At 38.8% G+C, this 17,980-nt stretch overlaps 1 protein-coding gene across 1 annotated transcript in view; it reads left to right on the forward strand.

Moving 5' to 3' along the window:
- LOC146451020 (cell adhesion molecule DSCAML1-like) overlaps window positions 1-17,980 on the forward strand; it is a gene marked incomplete at its 5' end in the record, with an annotated part of 102,016 nt that overhangs the window by 74,839 nt on the left and 9,197 nt on the right. Inside the window, 3 exons of the mRNA XM_085099661.1 lie at window positions 9,860-9,930; window positions 11,117-11,253; window positions 13,890-14,252. Of these exons, the coding sequence (XP_084955787.1) occupies window positions 9,860-9,930; window positions 11,117-11,253; window positions 13,890-14,252 (571 nt within the window). The remainder of the gene's footprint in view (window positions 1-9,859; window positions 9,931-11,116; window positions 11,254-13,889; window positions 14,253-17,980) is intronic.

The raw sequence follows: 17,980 nt of genomic DNA on the forward strand, positions 1-17,980 counted from the left end.
TGTGAGGAAAACGGAGGCGGCCCTTTTTGTAAGCTTGGAAATTATCAGGGGTAATTCTAAACGAGCTAAAGGAGTCAAAATTGCACTGGACTAACTGCAGTGCAATATTTTTAATGTTGCATCCTGCTCGCAGCAATATTTTTATTATTGCGGCCGGCTTGTTATAAGCCACTTAGTTGTGTCATGTGTATTTTTGATCAGAACCTACAGAGGTTTCTAAGGTGAATAAAAGGAAACCCAATCGCAGCGAAAACGAGCTGAAGGACGCCCATTAAATAAATTTGCGTCTCCGGGGAGGTGGCGTGGCCCAGCGGTTAGGGCGCCGGACTTTAAATCCGAAGGTCCCGGGTTCATGTCCCGCCTCAGCCACGTTTGTCAATAGCCAGCTGGTTTGCCTCCTGTCAGTAGGGATTTTTAACATTTTATGTTCGATTTGATTATTGATATTTGTTTCCCGTCAGTTATTTCTAAGTAGAATGCCTGTAAAGTAGCTTTGGGTATGCATCTCCGCTATAAACAAAGCATTTTTTTTTTAAACAATGAAACAAAAGGGAATCCCATCCAAAACAAAACTAACGTGCAGTAGGCGTAAACTAGGTTGATAAAACAAAATGATACGAGGAAAAATCCACGCGTGCTAGAAACCAAAGGGGGCGAGGCGTGAATGGGCAAAAAATAAACAACAAGAGGGGTAAAACCAATGTGGACGGAATCGCGTAAACAAAACAACCACCAGGTAACAAAATATGCGAGCGGGGCGACAACATAGTGAGACACCTAAATGACAAAACTAGTTTCGTATCGTGAAACTACAATGTCGCATTGTGAGTCTCTAAAGCAGAATATCGGATAGCAAAGATCAAATATGAACTATGAGTTGAAAAAAAAAAGTTGAATTTTGGTGGGGATATAACGCCATAGGGGGAGAGGGCTTGCGCTCTCTCCACAATTTCTTCGGCCTTCGCTCCCCTCTTTCTTGATTTTCTGTTTTCGTTCCTGAACAAACTTATTTAGGCCATTAACCCTGTTTCAACTTAGTGGGAAAATTTTAAAGACGATTGGTTAATGAGCGTCGAGGAGGGTCTCATGAATAGTTTTTGCAATAATAATGTTTAAGGCAAATTTAACCAGACTTTTTTGCCTAGTGTTCAAGCCCGGCAAGTCTGGTTCAAGAACCAGGATACACCGGTTTTGAACCAGACTTGAAACAGGGTATAATGCTGAATTCAAAATGTTATAAAATAGACGCTGTAAGATATTTTAAACCGACGTTTGGGTAATACTGCCTTCGTCAGGGTAAAATCGATAGAAGCTTTTAACGGTATAGTTTTTTACTCTGAAGAAGACAACATTGCCGAAACGACGGTTTAAAATATCTTACTGTCAACTGTCACTTGTGTCATAGTTTTCTCTGTGTTTTTTGCCCTTCCCCGAATACAAAAAATAACCCAGCAACAACAACAACAACAATACTCAGAGAAGCAGAATAAAGGGTTATTGAATATAGTGAAAGCAGTATTTGAGCTTGTCGCCTCGCAAAACGTTCCGTGACTATCATTTTATTTTTGTTTTTTACCCAATCCAGCATTTTCGTCAAAGAACTACATTCGTAGTTCCAAAGGCGAATCCAAGCAATGTTCTGATTTTTCCGCAGCTAAGAATGTTCCCATTTATGCCTTTAAACCAGGAGCCATAACCACGGATGGAGACCGTAAGCGTGGGGTCCACGCGTTCCCATGCGCTAGAAAAAAATTTCGCCACCTTTCACGTCATAAACCCGCGCGGATACACGCGTGGAGCTACTACCTTATATGGAAAATAGAAGAGAAGTCCAGTTCGGTTTCGACAAAAATACATAATTTTTAAATACTTTGAATGTCAAGATAACATTTTATTACCCTGTACATGTATTTCCACAGCTTTGGTCTCATTCGTTTGAAAAATCGTGGAGTTTGTACTCGATATATGATAAAAATGTATTTTTAGTTAACTCGCACGACGACGTTGATTTCGTCCCCGATTTTGTGGCTAACCCATAATTTTCAGACTGCGTGGTGATGTTACTAAAGACGCAGCCTAAGGATAAACTAGAATTTCCGTCTTATTCGACAGTGTGGCAAGTTTGTTGTAGTGATAACGCAAATGAACAAAGTTCAAGAAAGAGACACAAAAGTTGAGCTTAACTGTAAGCGGAGTCAACAGCAATGCGAGGAAAATACAACACATTGTTAGTGTTGGCAGAACCAAGGTTACAAAACGCATTTTATCTAGGCTAAACTGTCAGTTACAAAATCTTCTCTTCGAATGCAATATTTCATAGACACACAGTGGAAAATATATTGATTATTGTACCGTGGGAAGTGATCATTCACAGCCTGCTTCAGAAAGCGGAAAATTCTGTACCGCGTCACCAGCTTAAACGGATGTTGATTTGAGGCAGTTGGGCCGCCACGAACGCCTCACACGATTGACTAAGAAAACAGTACACCAATAATAGTAACAATACTCTAGGACCATGATTGATTAGAGTTCAACGCTTTCCATTCAGCATGCGCCCGAGATGCATACAGTCTAAATGTTCCATAATTTGATGATCATTTTTTTTTTTCCGTAAATGGGAACTTGAAATTATATCAAGGCCATGATTAGGGACGCCATTAACGTAAGCTGCGATAAAGAGCACAGTTTTAGAGTAAATCTTCGATTATAGCTCTTAATTTTACCGCTCAGGAATGTCTGCTTCATGCAGATTATAAGCTGATAGTTAAAGAGAAAAGAGAAAATGGGAGTACTTTTTTTTATTATAAAGAAAATCACGTTTATTTCAGATACCGTGGACGTGAAATGCGTTCAGAAACGAATTCACGTTGTGGCAAGACTTTCATCGAACGTTTTGCTGTGAGACAAGCTTCCAAGAAGGCTACAGACACGGCAGTATCAAAGAGTTTGATTTCATAATTTCCGTAGGAATAAAAAAAAAAAGTCCCTCTCAACTAAATGTTTTTATCATTCAATGCATTTTTCTTCCTCTTCATTAGCCAAGAGCAAACCACGTGACCTTCAAATAACTGCTTACAAACAATGGTCTGCTCATGCGCAAAACTGTCCGACTGCGGTATTGCTAAGTGTTTTGCTGCAAATAATTTTTTGCTCATGTGTAATTGAACCACGATCTTGTGTGAAAATGACAGATCACTTCCCTGAGCTGGCAGAGAGTGATTTGACATCCTTAGTTGATCAAAATTATGAAAAACAAACTCGGTGAACGAATGATAAAACAATCATCGAACTCGGTTATCGCAAAAATATCGTGATTCGTCAGTGTCTCGCAGATCAATTATTTCCCTTTACCTTCGCAAAAAATTGATCTGCTCGCCACTCAAGATATGTTGCTCACCTCGTCCAATAATTGTTATTTCCATAGAACAATAAACGTAAGGGGTCGTTGTTTGGAAGATTAATTCAGATAAAGTGTCCAGTGTGCACAGAGATCAATTGATGTCTCTATTGATCTGCTGCTGATTTGTTTATCAGAATCTACGACATCACGTCATTTTTCCCCGGAAAAGGAAGTAAAGAGGTCTGATCTCGGCGAACAGAATGATGTAAGGCAAATGTTGGATGAACAGAGTGTTCAAACGCCATTCAACATTTTCAAGAACAAAGAAAATGTTGAAATGATGTCGAATGAAAGTTTCAACCAATTTAAATTTGGTTCAACACACTTCCAACGAGCTTTCCACATTTGTATACGCTTTCAAAAATGTTTAGCGACCTGTTCAAACGCCCCTTACATTATATTTGGTTCAACAGCTGTGTTGAACGCATGTTAAATCAAAAGTTGAAACCGTTTAAACGGGCCTTTAGTTAGAAAACAGTTATTGATGTCGCAAATGGAACCTCTTTGGTAGCAAAATAGTAGTTACCACCTTGTTAATCAATGATTTTATGGCAGTAAATGTCGTAGGATTAAGTCGAAATGAGGGTCGGAAAGATATTGCATTGATCCTTTCCCTGCTAGCGGAGGCCTCTTTACCGTTATATTCGCTGAACTGGCGGGTGCGAGGAAAAGAGACCTCTGCCCTGGGTCGAAACGGACTGTGTTGAGCATGCGCCATGGTTACCCAACGATCGAACAGTCACCTAGCTGATGTTGGTATTCTGATCATTTTCAATTTCAGAGGCTTTTAGTTGGACCCTACAGCCCGATAAACCAACCAACGTGATAGAAGATGGGGTATACAACAAAAAATGTGAGACTCGTTTGGTATTTTGCATTTGATTTTGGTGAAGACCTTGTGACTGTCGAAATTAAAAGAGAGGACCTTGACGGAGGAAACAGAGTTCACATTGCATCAAGGTTTAGAACCACTGCGTTCCATTACCCAGAGAACACTGATTTCGATAAACACTACAGAGCGGAGCTTCCTTCACAGCTAATAATATTCAACGTGAACAGCATTAAGGAATACAGATACATCCTTATCGTCAGATTTTCTAGAAGCGGTACCCTAGATTTTGCTACATCCACTGTAGATGTCAAAGTGTTTGGTGAGTGAAAATGAACCTTATTTCGAATTTAAATACCTCATGATACCGGTCATTGGCAGAGTCCAGACGCAGTTTGTGGAGGAGTGTCAAAAAATAACCGAGAAAATTTCAGACTCTTCCGGCCTAGCTTGTAAGTGACTGTGTGATTGTGATAGCGGGTATATTAATAATTTAATATATAAAATGCGGGGTTAGAAAAAAAGCAGGGCACAAAATAAACAAATGCGAGACATATGTTTTTTACCCCAGGGCCACGCAATGTTTATTGGTCGTTCTGGCTGTTAACGTTTTAGAAAATACCGAACTTAGCTTCAGAGGCTATTTCACGTTTGAGCAGAACTAATGAACCGAAATATATCTTCAAATCTTTGCAACCTGTGTTTTTATTTGAGTCAGAAAACGTGACTTAACAGCACTTACAAACTAGCCAACACTTGCACCCTCTATTTGCTGTAGAATGTCCCTCCAAGACTTTCTAAGTAACCTTGCGTCGTATTCCAGCACGGAAGGAATGTGCAGCAAAGCGTGATTCTTGATGATAAAACTGGCCGATAAAATATAATAAAGCTTGTATTGTCACTGTCGCTTCATCAAAAAGGGAAGTATTAACCAAAGCTTAACCAAAGTTGTTTTAAATTATTTTCGACGGCAAGTTTCGAAGAACAACCCGGGAAACCTTCCAGCCAGGAATCCAGTCGTTACAGTGAACATAACTGGCGCGTTTCGTGTTTTCAAAGGTAAAGCACCGTATCGTTCGTTTCAAACTTCTAACGTCGAATTGATTCAGTTGTACTCTGATATTTCAACCGTAGCCTGCCAAAGTAGTTGATTCTACATCTATTATTTGGATGTAACGTGATGTCTCGCAATTAATCACTAGCGAAGTTACGTGGGCGCCCTTTTGGCTCAGCAACTTTAGTTGTGTGGTATCAGGGGCACCCAACGGAATATTTCGGTAAAAAATCTGTTCAGATGGAAGGTCCCCTAAAAATTTTGCTAGGTGAAAAAACTTTCACCTAGCGATCCCCTAGACTTTCCGAGGTTTATCGGAAAACCATCAAATTTCTCTAGAATTGTCGGAAATGATGTGCTCACGCTTTATAACTCACATAATTTTCGGATGATATTTTTGTCCGCTAAAATTTTCGTCCGTCGTAACTATTCTAAAAGCTGCTATAATTTCCAGTGAGGAATTGAGATACCACCAGGAATTTACATTATTTAGGTCTTACAAGTGTATAATTTTGTCTCCTAACGTTTTTGGATGAATGGGTTATATGCCTATAAAATTCAGACGGAGCATTTATATTCCCTAAGATTTTCGATTAATTTTTGTAGTCACAGGTATAGCGAAAAACGTCCCCTAAAATTTTCTAATGAAACTATGGCTACTACGTGTCCTCGAACTTTCGGCAAGACCCATCAGAATAGCTAAAACTTTCAGATGAGACAAAAAAGCCCCCTCAAACTTTAGACACGACCAAAGTTCCCCTAATATATCCGAGCCGAGATAAATATCTTTTGGGGAAGCTCCAAATTAACCAAACAGGCTTGTAAAGCATACAAAAATCCATTTTAGGCACTTCTGACATATTTAGGAAGATTTGGTCATTGGGTACCTCTGTGGTATTTTCGGCATGACATTCAATGAATTGTTGGTAGAGAAAAAATGCGAACTTCCTTAATCGTCCTGATGTTTCTGAATCATATCGTATCATATCATGGGGCAATGAATGCGCCATTTTCCGGCGATCCTAACATCCCACAGAAGTGGCTTTAAAATACAAATTCGGCTAGATTTGAGTATGATCCTCTACTTTTCCCTGAAACAAATCTCCGACGGAAGAGAAACCGTAAGATTCGAAACCGCGGTCTTACTTGTAACATTACATTGCTTGCTGAAACCAATAGTGGAGGACAGCTACGATGTTCTTTCGGGATCACACACTGGCACAAGTTCCTTGAACACAATCCAACTAGATTACCAAAAACTAAAAACTTACCTGGGTTCTCTCAACCATGACCAGGATAGCGACAAGGAGGACGAAATAATGAGAGTTGGTTCAGCAACTTTCACGTCGTGTGGTATTTTCGGCATGACATTCAATGAATTGTTGGAGAAGAAAGAATACAAACTTCCTCAATCGTGCTGATGTTTCTGCATCATATCATATCATAGGGGCAACGAATGCGCCATTTTCGGGCGATCCTAACATCCCACAGAAGTGGCTTTAAAACACAAACTCGGCTAGATTTGAGTATGAATTGAGTATGACCCTCTACTTTTCCCTAAAACACATCTTTAACAAAAGGGAATCGTAAGATTTGAAACCGCGGTCTTGCTTGTTACATTACGTTGCTTGCTGAAACCAGTACTGGAGGACAACTACGATGAACTTTCGGGATCACACACTGGCACAAGTTCCTTGAACACAATCCAACTAGATTACCAAAAACTAAAAACTTACCTGGGTTCTCTCAACCATGACCAGGATAGCGACAAGGAGGACGAAATAATGAGTTACCAACTTCTCAAAGCTCAAAAGCAACATAGAAGAAGAAAAATAGAGACGACAAACGACAAAGAAAAAGCGCTGATGGAGCAAACATCAAATCCTCAACAGAGACCAAAAAAAAAAAAAAAACAAAGAAAAACAAAGCAATCCATAAGAACTTGCAACGACATTTTGTAAAGAAGATCTATCCCATTGGTCACTCCATTGCAACACTGAGCGTGCGGGCAACTAGCACGCCAGACGAACAGTTTAAAAAAGACTGGTCTCGATTTTACAGTCGCGCTTTGACTTCAAAATTCAAAACTTACAAAATGTGTCAAATGTTAGGAACCATGGCCACGAAATACCCAAGGACTGAGTTTAATCTCACGGAGGGAAACGGCTAAAACGAAGCGTAGAATTCGGTATAAATGCGGTTAAAAATTAGGTTACTTATTAGGCCTTTATAGCTTTCTCGTTAGGTAAGATTTATATTTCGATTCTTGGGCCAACAAAAGACGATGCGAACCTAATTTTTACACCTTTCAGGTCACATTTCATTCCCGAATGGCGTCCAAGAATTCTTGTAGCATAGTTTAATGCAAGTATTGCGTTACAGTTACCACTAGTCACTTCAATCTGTATTCACGAGTTGTTTCACAGTAGCCGTTGATTTAAACAGCGGGAACTAAAGATGCAATAATAAATTAGTGTTCATAAAACAGGATTTGATTATCGCCTATTTTCGCTTTTAAATTTCCCGGGCGCAGCCATGTTGGATTTCATGACGTAACACGGTTGCTCAGTTATTTCACACAAAAGAACTTCTGCTCACTGACAATAGCTTTGCAACCGTATGACGTTATAAAATCCAAAATGGCGGCGTATGGGAAATTTATAAGCGAAAATAGACAATAATCATATCTAATTTTAAGCACACTTGAATATTATTCCTACTTTTCAAACTATAATTTAGACATTTAGACAATTCCAACAATTTTACGTCAAAGTTTGTTGTCGGAGTGAGTGTTCCCTTTAAATGACACCCTAACTTTGAGAGTTACTTTGAACACTCAACATACATTAGCTAATTACAAGTGAGATAAACAGACACATCCAGAGCACGCACAACAAAAGCACTGTTAGGCCAATTTTCCAGATTTGTACTGTAAGCAAATAAAAAAAATAATGCTTATAATAAAAAAATTAATTAAGCAAAATGTTATACACTGTAGTATTGCGCACTACTGTGCACTTTTTCTGGTCAGTATTTATAATATAATGTATCTTTTACATGTATTCATTTACTTGTCGTTGCCCTTTTTGATTATTTATTTGTCTATTTTTTTTTTCATCTAAAAGTTTGAAAAAATATTTTTAAAATGACTAGTCAAAGTTAAAATACCTGTAGCTTATTTCGTTCTGCTGAATAATCTCTTTTTATTGTTACATTTGAAATATTTACTAAATAATTTTTATTTCTTGTTTCATTTGTTATATTTACGAAATAATCTCTTTCTATTGTTAATATTTAATGTTTTTAGTTCCTCCAAGAATAACTGTGCCACCAGCAAGGACTTCCCGAGTTGATGCAGGACAGAATTTGACACTGATGTGTAATGCTTCCGGTGACCCCAGACCAAACATTACCTGGACAAGAGAAGGTGCCACACAGGCTAATCAGTTAGTCAATGCCACTGGTTTTAGGCTGTATCTTGTTAATGTACAGAAAGGGCATGTCGGATTATACAGATGTACTGCTAGTAATGGATATGGAACTATCTCAAGTCTTGCCCTTGTAAAAGTAAGATGTAAGTATTTGCATATATTTTATGTAAAGGAAGTGTCATTTAAATGTTGTAAATTTGGAGGTATTATTTAATAGTTGTGCACCATTTGTTTCGGACAGGTCCAAGTAACCAGTGTGACATATTCACAGTTGGAATTACAATTTTGGGAATGGAATTTAAGGATGCTTTTCGCAACAAAGCATCTGTTGAGTATCAGCAGTTAGCGTCGAATGTGACTTCAGCAGTAAGTTAAAATCCATTACGTTTTGTACAACAATTGAGACCATTAATTTTGTATGTTTGAAAAGAAGTACTACACATTATTTTTTTTTTTTCATATTTATGTACAAGCGTTAGTTTAATAGTTGCTGCTAATATTACTAATGATATTAATGAGTATTATAAACCAGTAATAGTTAAAGATTAGGTAGTATCAAAAAGAAGAAAGATCCTCGCAGTGAGTACGCAACTTAAGCAGTTGCGAAAAGAAATGACCTCTGCGATGCCGGTGCAGTGCTCTACCAACTGAGCTATCAAGCCAACTGGGAGCTGGTCATATTGTGAGTTCGTAATATACCCGTGAAGGATGAATAAATAAATGTAATTATAAGAGCTTATAAGTAACATATTTTTTGAACTGCGGATAAAAGATCAAATTGACCAAAAGATTCCTCGCATTAAGTACGCAACTTAAGCAGTTGCGAAAAGAAAGCCTGAAAAAAATTGAGGCTTGAACGGGATTCGAACCCATGAGATCTGCAATGCCGGTACAGTGCTCTACCAACTGATCTACTAAGCTAACTGTGAGCTGGTCATATTGTGAGTTCGTAATATACCCGTGAAGGATGAATAAATGAAATCAGGGAGGATGTTCGATGATCTCGATCCCAAGCTCTTTCTCATTTGCCAAGTTGCTGATGACTTTTATTATTATTATATATTGATGACCACATGTGAACCTTTTCACTTGTGACATGTTGTACAAAGTGAATGCCTTACTGAAAATGAATTTGTGGCCATTAGATCACAGGCCCATACAGCAGGCCCGAGAATGCTGAAAAACAGCTTTACGAAGTGGCTATTGAAGAATTCAGGTAACTAAATAAATACAACAGAGTTGTCAGGTGATCAGTTGTTTTTTCCATAAAACTTGAAAAGTTGTGGAAGCCAAATAGAAAGGAATGTTTTGAAATTTGCAGTGGTTTAATTTTGAGTTTCAAATTTTATCATCAGCCTATTTGTGCCTAAGTACAGTGGCGCTCGGGGACAGATTCATTCAATAGGGGACTGCTGACTGCTTTATTTGGCAATGAAAAACAAAGCATTTCTACTTAGGTTAAAATTTGATTATAAGCTCGAAATTTTTATCGCATAATTCGCCCTCATCAGCTAGATCACGCATAAAAATTGTCAGCGAATAATCTTATTGTTTTGGTATTAATATACTAATCGTTCAAAACTTAACAACGAGACAGATTCACGTTTTTGTTGAATAATGGTATAAATTGGTCACGCGCAACGCGCTGCACACTTTACTCATTATCTATTCTCCTTAACAATTAGGTCATGAGCTCGAGATTTCTATCGCGTGATAGTTGATGAGTGCGAAGCCCGACTCAACTATCACGGATAGGAATCGAGAGCGGGTAATCTAACTGTATAAGTATAAATCTATTAGTTGTTCAAAACTAAAGAATTAAATTATCTATATCCGCATCGCAGACACTTCGAAAACGGGACAAAGGGACCGCCATTTTGTTGAAAACCGCTACTCAATATCTATCACAGATTGGTATAAATCTGCTAGTGGTCTATCACGAACGCCGTTCTCTGATTGCATGGCTACGCTACTCGATCGCTATCTATTCTGTGATAGACAGTGAGTAGCGGTTTTTTAACGAAATGGCGTCCGCCTCGTCGCGTTTTTGAAGTGTATGCGACGAGGAAACAGATAATTTACTTGTTTAGTTTTGACCGACTAGTAGATTTATACTATAACAAATAGATTATTCGCTCCCGAGTTCTACACGTGATAGCTGATTCAGGCTGCGCCCTCATCAGCTATCACGCGATAGAAATCTCGAGCTCGTAATCTAATTGTTAAATAGATAGCGAGTAGTGTAGCTAATCAGAGAACGGCATTCGTGATAGAACACTAGTAGATTTAACTAAAACGGAATAGATATTGAGAAGGGTAGCCAATAAGAGAACAGCATTCGTGATAGAACGCTTGTAGATTTAAACTAAATTTAATTATATTTTGGGTGTCTTATCATTTAGAAATGGTAGCGTTATGGCTGTTGCCCAGCTGCAGTTCCAAAAAGGTGTCAATGATCCATTACAGCCTCTACGGGATGACATGAGTAATGGAACACTTGGAATGTTCACTGTTGACAGGAATCTTGTTCTCAATCCAAGTATGATTCCTTGATTCTAATTTAACTTCAAAAATGCTTATCAAATAAGTAGCTAAGAAGAAGGCCCATGGATCCATGTGTAACACTCTTAGGGTGAAAGTGTTTTAAAAGATCCTTAGAGATCTTCATTCTTACAAAAGTAATCCTTAAATTAAAGATCTCTAAACATCTGTGGATAACATTAAAGGGGCGGTGTCAGCTATTTTGTCGTGTCCCCTTGAAAAGCCAGAAAATATATTTCGTATCGGTGGATCGTTAAAATAATGGTTCAGTTTTGTTAACAATAACCGTACTAGTGCACAGAAACTAGTAGAGATTATATTTGGCTGCAGATGGTTAGGATGCAAATGGGGGCAACTTTAACAAAATCGGCAATTTTTTTTTTAAGTTCTTCCCGTGTATTTCGGAGAAATCACTAAAAAAACTTATTATGGTATATTGTTAATTAGTGAAATCACGTAGCATTTTTCTCCCGGTAGCATTTCTTGTTAGAGAAGAGGTTCTTAGCAGCAGCCAAATTTCCGTGACAGTGACCCTTTATTAAACCCTTCTCCAAAATAGCGGCCGAACATTCAAATAAGTTAAAATTAAAAACGTATACCAGAACTAGAAAGAACACTTTTAATCTAGTAACCCTGTAAAGCTTCAGCATATCAGGTGAAATACCAGCTGAGAAAATTCAAGTTCAAAAATGAAAAATTTACTGACGTTTGTATGACTGGCGGTATGACGTATCCCACCAGTCATACAAACGTCTTTAAATTTGTCAAATTTTTTCTTGCATTTCCTAACCTGATATGATTCCAAATACGCTGAAACTTTGCAAGGTTACTAAACTAAAAGTACTCTTTCCAGTGCTGGTCGTTTAGTTAAATTTTAACTCAGTCAAATCTGTTGCCGCCATTTTGGAGAAGGGTCTATTTTTAATGTGTGCTCTTGCTTACTGACTACTTGTTTGCGAGAAGCATCCCAGAATATAATCAATATGGAAAAGATGGTCAACTTTTTTTCCTCTCCTTAGCTTCCCCTCCATCGACAAAGCCTACTGAAGAAACAACCTCAAAGGGAAGCCCAGACACAGGTTAGTGCGTGACTTTGAAAGCACGAATGATTATTTAAAATTTTAACTCATTCAAATCTGTTGCCGCCATTTTGGAGAAGGGTCTACTTTCGTTGTGTGTTCTTGCTTACCACTTGTTTGCGAGAAAAATCCGAGAATATAATCAATATGGAAAACATGCTCGCCTTTTTGCCCTGTCCTTAGCTACAGCTTCCCCTCCATCGACAAAGCCTACTGAAGAAACAACCGTAACAGCTTCAACAAAGAAAAGCCCTGACACAGGTTAGTGACTTTGAATCGACATATGATAAATATAAAATTCAATTCTTAAACTAGTCATTTATAGTACTGAATAAGCCATTCAAAATGATTCAGTTATGTCTGTTTAAAAGCGAGGGTACTTCCTCCCAAAAGTAGTCTGTGTACTTATGAAATGTGTTAATGTCCATGGGAGTCGCTATAGATAGTTATGCCGCATTATAGTCACTGAAGATGGCTTCACGGGCCCTTAACTCAGAGAAGACATTGGAGCCTTAAGCAAGATCCCATTCCTAAAGGGAGAATTATCACAGGAATTGTGACCTTTTGTGGTCAAACTGATGTAAAAACACCCTCACTTAATCACATAATAATTCTAGTACATCAAGAAAAAGAAATCAACCGAACTCCCGGAAAGGAACAACTTCATGACATGCTCTGGTGCATTTTGGAAACGAAAACGCGAGACTTTGAAATCAACAAGCCTGAAATTTTTGTTTTAGATGCAGACCATTCTAACCAAGTCCATCTGTGGCCAAAGATGCTCATCGATGGTCTCACTGCACTGGGGTGACAATCTACAACAAATCTGAACAATAACTTTAGGTTTTTTGTTGATATAGAAACGTTTTGGAGTTTTTGATATAACGCCAGGTTTCCGTAATGCTTTCCCTTTAACAAGGACTGAGAATACGATGTTCAATCGATTTATCAGAACATCCTGTCGCATAAAAATGCCATCATATATCACGCGACAAAATCCGCCCTCGGTAACTTGATAAACACCATAGAAACCTAATACACGAAGATTCAAAATCCACAGTTAGTAACTTGCTTAAGGTTCCTTAAGGCTCACCTACCACTTGCATGTTTTTATTCTTCACCAATTCTATTCATAGCATTTATCAAAGGTGCTTATGCTACCTTTTCTCCATTTGTGTTTTTCCTTGTCGAAACGAGCATCCTTGTCTGTGAATTTTCGCTGAATTCGACGTTCAAGGGAAATTTTATCTCACTTTCAGTTCTTCAGACTAGATGTATGCATCGTTTGACAGTATTGGCGATGGTTTGTAGCGATCGCTCTGATTTTCGCGTCACTGCAACGATCTGAAACAATCGAGAACTTTGTTGAATTTGAATGACGAAAAACATCTGTTAAGGCTATCATTTTCAACTTTTTGTCATTCTATTTCGTTTGACGTCTTGTGTGATGGTACCCCCTTGCAGGACCAGAAATTTTTGTATAAAGGTTACTGTAAGTTTCTGTAGCTTTTTAGTGTTGAGAAAACGTAGCTGATGTTATTATTTTCTATTTCAGAGGCTTTGATTTGGACTCAAGAGCCCGACAAACCAACCAAGATAGCAGAAGATGGAGTAAACAACAAGAATGTGAGACTCGTGTGGACGTACTTAGCTGACGTTGGTGAAACTATTATCGCGCTAACCTTTTTTAGAGAGGACGTAGACGGACGAAACAGAGTTTTGATTGCGCAGAGACTTCTCAACACTGCGTTCGAACTCAATGATAATTTTGGCGGATACTGTCGAGCGGAGCTTCCGTCCCAGCTGCTGATATTCAACGTGGACAACGTTAAGGAATACAAATTCACTCTTGAAGTCACTTTCAGTAAGGGTGGTTCCTTTCATAGAGCGGTGAGCTCTGTAGTTGTTGAAGTATATGGTAAGTGAAGATTTATCTTATTTCGAATTCAAAAGAGCTTACTTCTTTTACATGTACTTGATTGCTTGCAATAATCTATTTGCTTGCACATAACCACCATTAGGAGCTAAACATAGCAAGTTTCACACTATTATATGGCGGCTTTACAGCTGTGTTATTCACTTGGTCTTTCCATCTATTGTTGGATCGTTTGTTTTGAGATATTCTCTGTCTCAATTTTCCGATAGCAAGTTCTCGATTGTCCGAAATCCGTTAATTTCCTACGTCGTTCACATTGAGGATAATGAGGAAACCAACATCACGAAAGTGGTTTACAGAAGGGTCCTCTGAAAGATTACAAGAACAAATAAAAACCTAAATTATAGAAACAAGAAACAAGAAATGAAAAAAATTATATACAAGAGTTAAAAGTAGAATTAACCATAAAAGAATCATAAAATGGCTTTTGACAGCCCGCGTTTAAAGAGAGATTTAGCATCGCGTTTACGGCAAACGGAAAACGCCAGCCGGGCTGAATTTTTCTCTTTGATGAAAAACAGTGAAGCCTTTTTGGTTTAAGCTTATGTCCACCCAGTCGGCAACAGCTATCGAGCAAACACGAAAAAGAGAGAAGTGAGTACGAGAAACACAAGTTTATGCATTTTAGAACAAACAGCGGCTTGACGTTACCCGTTTGGCGTTAGCCGTAAATCACTCTATTGACTCTGTTTCCCTTGTCGCAGGATCTAATCTGTTCCAGATTTCTGAACTAAAATTAATTGACGACCAGTGGCCCACATTGTGTTGCATCTAGGTTAAGGACCACTGGGTTCGTTTTCCCAGCGAAGGCCATTATACTCTTCGAGTCACATTATTCTAGAAGTGTTTTTTTTTTTTTTTTTTTTTTTTTTTTTAAATAAGATTCACTGTTGATACTCAAGCTTATGGTAGGTATAAACGATGAAACTTGTTTCCAATTTAATCTAATACAATTGCTACCGGTCACTGGCAAACTGCAGAGTGTAGACGCGTAGGCTGGGTATATTAATCAGGCTACAACAGTTCAGTAAATGGTGGAAACGTGCCAAAAATTTGAGAAAATTCCAGACTTTTCCATGATGTCACGCAATTACTCACTTGGCGCCCTTTTGGTTCAGCAACTTTCACGTCGTGTGGTATTTTCGGCATGACATTCAATGAATTGTTGGAAAAGAAAGAATACCAACTTCCTCAATCGTGCTGATGTTTCTGCATCATATCATATCATGGGGGTAATGAATGCGCCATTTTCCGGCGATTCTAATATCCCACAGAAGTGGCTTTAAAACACAAACTCGGCTAGATTTGAGTATGAATTGAGTATGACCCTCTACTTTTCCCTAAAACACATCTATAACGAAAGAGAATCGTAAGATTTGAAACCGCGGTCTTGCTTGTAACATTACGTTGCTTGCTGAAACCAGTACTAGGACAACTACGATGAACTTTCGGGATCACACACTGGCACAAGTTCCTTGAACACAACCCAACTAGATTAACAAAAACCTGGATGCTCCAAAACTATGACCAGTATAGCGACAAGGAGGACAAAATAACGAGTTACCACTCAATAGAGTGACGCCAAACGACAAAGAAAAGCACTGCTGGAGCGGACGTCACATCCTCAACAGAGACCAAAGAAAAGGGGGAAAAAAGGAGAACCGAAGCAATCCGTAAGAACTTACAACGACATTTGGTCAAGAAAACCTATGCCATTAGTCACTCCGATACAACTAGCGTGCGGGCAACTAGCACGCCAGACGAACAGTTTAAAAAAACATATTCATTTACAATGACTGTTCTCGATTTTACTGTCGCGCTTTGACTTTAAAATTCAAAACTTACAAAATGTGTCAAAGGTTTGGGACCATGGCCACAAAATACTCAAGGACTGAGTTTAATCTCACGGAGGGAAACGGCTAAAAGGAAGCGTAGAATTCGGTATAAATGCGGAATAAATGAGGTTACTTTTTAAGCCTTTATGGCTTCCTCGTTAAGTGCGATTTATATTTCGATTCTCGGGCCAACAAAAGACGATGCGAACAATTTTTTAATACCTTTCAGGTCACATTTCCTTCTCGAATGGCGTCCACGAATCTTTGTACCATAGCATAATGCGAGTATTGCGTTACAGTTACCACTATTCACTTCAATCTGTATTCACGAGTTGTTTCACAGTAGCTGTTGATTTAAACAGCACGAACAAAAGAAACAACAATAAATTAGTGTTTATAAAACAGGATTTGAATAACGCCTATTTTCGCTTTTAAATTTCCCGGGGGCAGCCATGTTGGATTTCATGACGTAAAACGGTTGCTCAATTGTTTCACACAAAAGAACTTCTGCTCACTGACAATAGCTTTGCACCCGTATGACGTTATTAAATCCAAATGGCGGCGTGCGGGAAATTTAAAAGCGAAAATAGACAATAATCATGTCTAATTTTCAGCACACTTGAATGTTATTTCTACTTTCAAACTAAAATTTAGACATTTCCAACAATTTGACGTCGAAGTTTGTTGTCGGAGTGAGTGTTTCCTTTAACTGACACCCTGACTTTGAAAGATACCTTGAACACTCAACATACATTAGCTAATTACAAGTGAGATAAAGAGACTCATCCAGAGCACGCACAACAAAAGCACTGTTAGGTCAATTTTCAGATTTGTACTGTTAGGAAATCAAAAATTAATGCTTATAATAAATAATTAATTCAGCAAAATGTTATACACTGCATTATTATATAGCTGAACTGGTCCGCGATGAAAAGGAGCATTTTTATTGGCTCCCTGAGCGGTCCGAATTTTCCTATACGGACCGCTAAGATGGACCGCTAGCGTCTAGTGTTTAGTGGTAATTGTTTCAGTTTTGACAACGCAAAGTAAAAACTGTTTCCAATTTACTTTATATAGTAGAAACTGTCGGTTTAAATCGTGATGTCGCAGTTTAACTCCGAGAGCACTGACGAAGGAACGAAAACAAGCTCTGAAAACAACAAACTCGACGAAGAAACCAAGGAAAACTCCGTCGACAAGGCCTCAGAGTACCGCGACTTCATTGAGCAACAGCAGGCCAGAAGCACTACAGAGAAAACCAAATCTGACCTTAAAATATGGTTATAATTTTGCCACCAACGGAACGAGTTCAGAAAGATTCAGGCAATACCCTGGGTGGAACTTAATCTGCTGCTCTGCGCTTTTTTTTAAAGCTGCGAGAAAGAAAAATGGCGACGAATACGAACCTGGATCTCTGACTTGCCTGCAACGAAGTATCCAGCGTTATCTTAATACCCACGGGACGGGTTCACAAGCCAATCTCATTTAAGGTGACGAATTCAAGCTATCCCGAGAAGTCCTCAGTGCAAAAATAAAACAGCTTGTCGTGGAGAGAGGGAAAGGCAATCGTCCACAAGCAAGCCGAGAAGTCACCGCTGTTGAAGAAGACAAGCTCTTTGCCAAAGGAGAATTTGGCGAGCACAACCTGGTTGCTCAACAGCGCACAGTTTGGTGGCTCCTGGCTTTACATTTTGGCTTTAGAGCAAGAGATGAAAGTAGAAGGCTTCGGTGGGGCGACGTCAGCCTTGAAACTGATCCGGACACAGGCAATGAAATGCTGGTCTGGAAAGTTGAGAGAGGTTCGAAGACGCGCTAGGGGCAGGACAAAGCAAGCGGTCACCGAGCATTTTATCCTACTGCTCAAGCTACTGATAA

Source organism: Pavona decussata, unplaced genomic scaffold (genome assembly GCF_977016875.1).
Source record: "Pavona decussata unplaced genomic scaffold, jaPavDecu1.1 SCAFFOLD_409, whole genome shotgun sequence".
Taxonomy (NCBI): domain Eukaryota; kingdom Metazoa; phylum Cnidaria; class Anthozoa; order Scleractinia; family Agariciidae; genus Pavona; species Pavona decussata.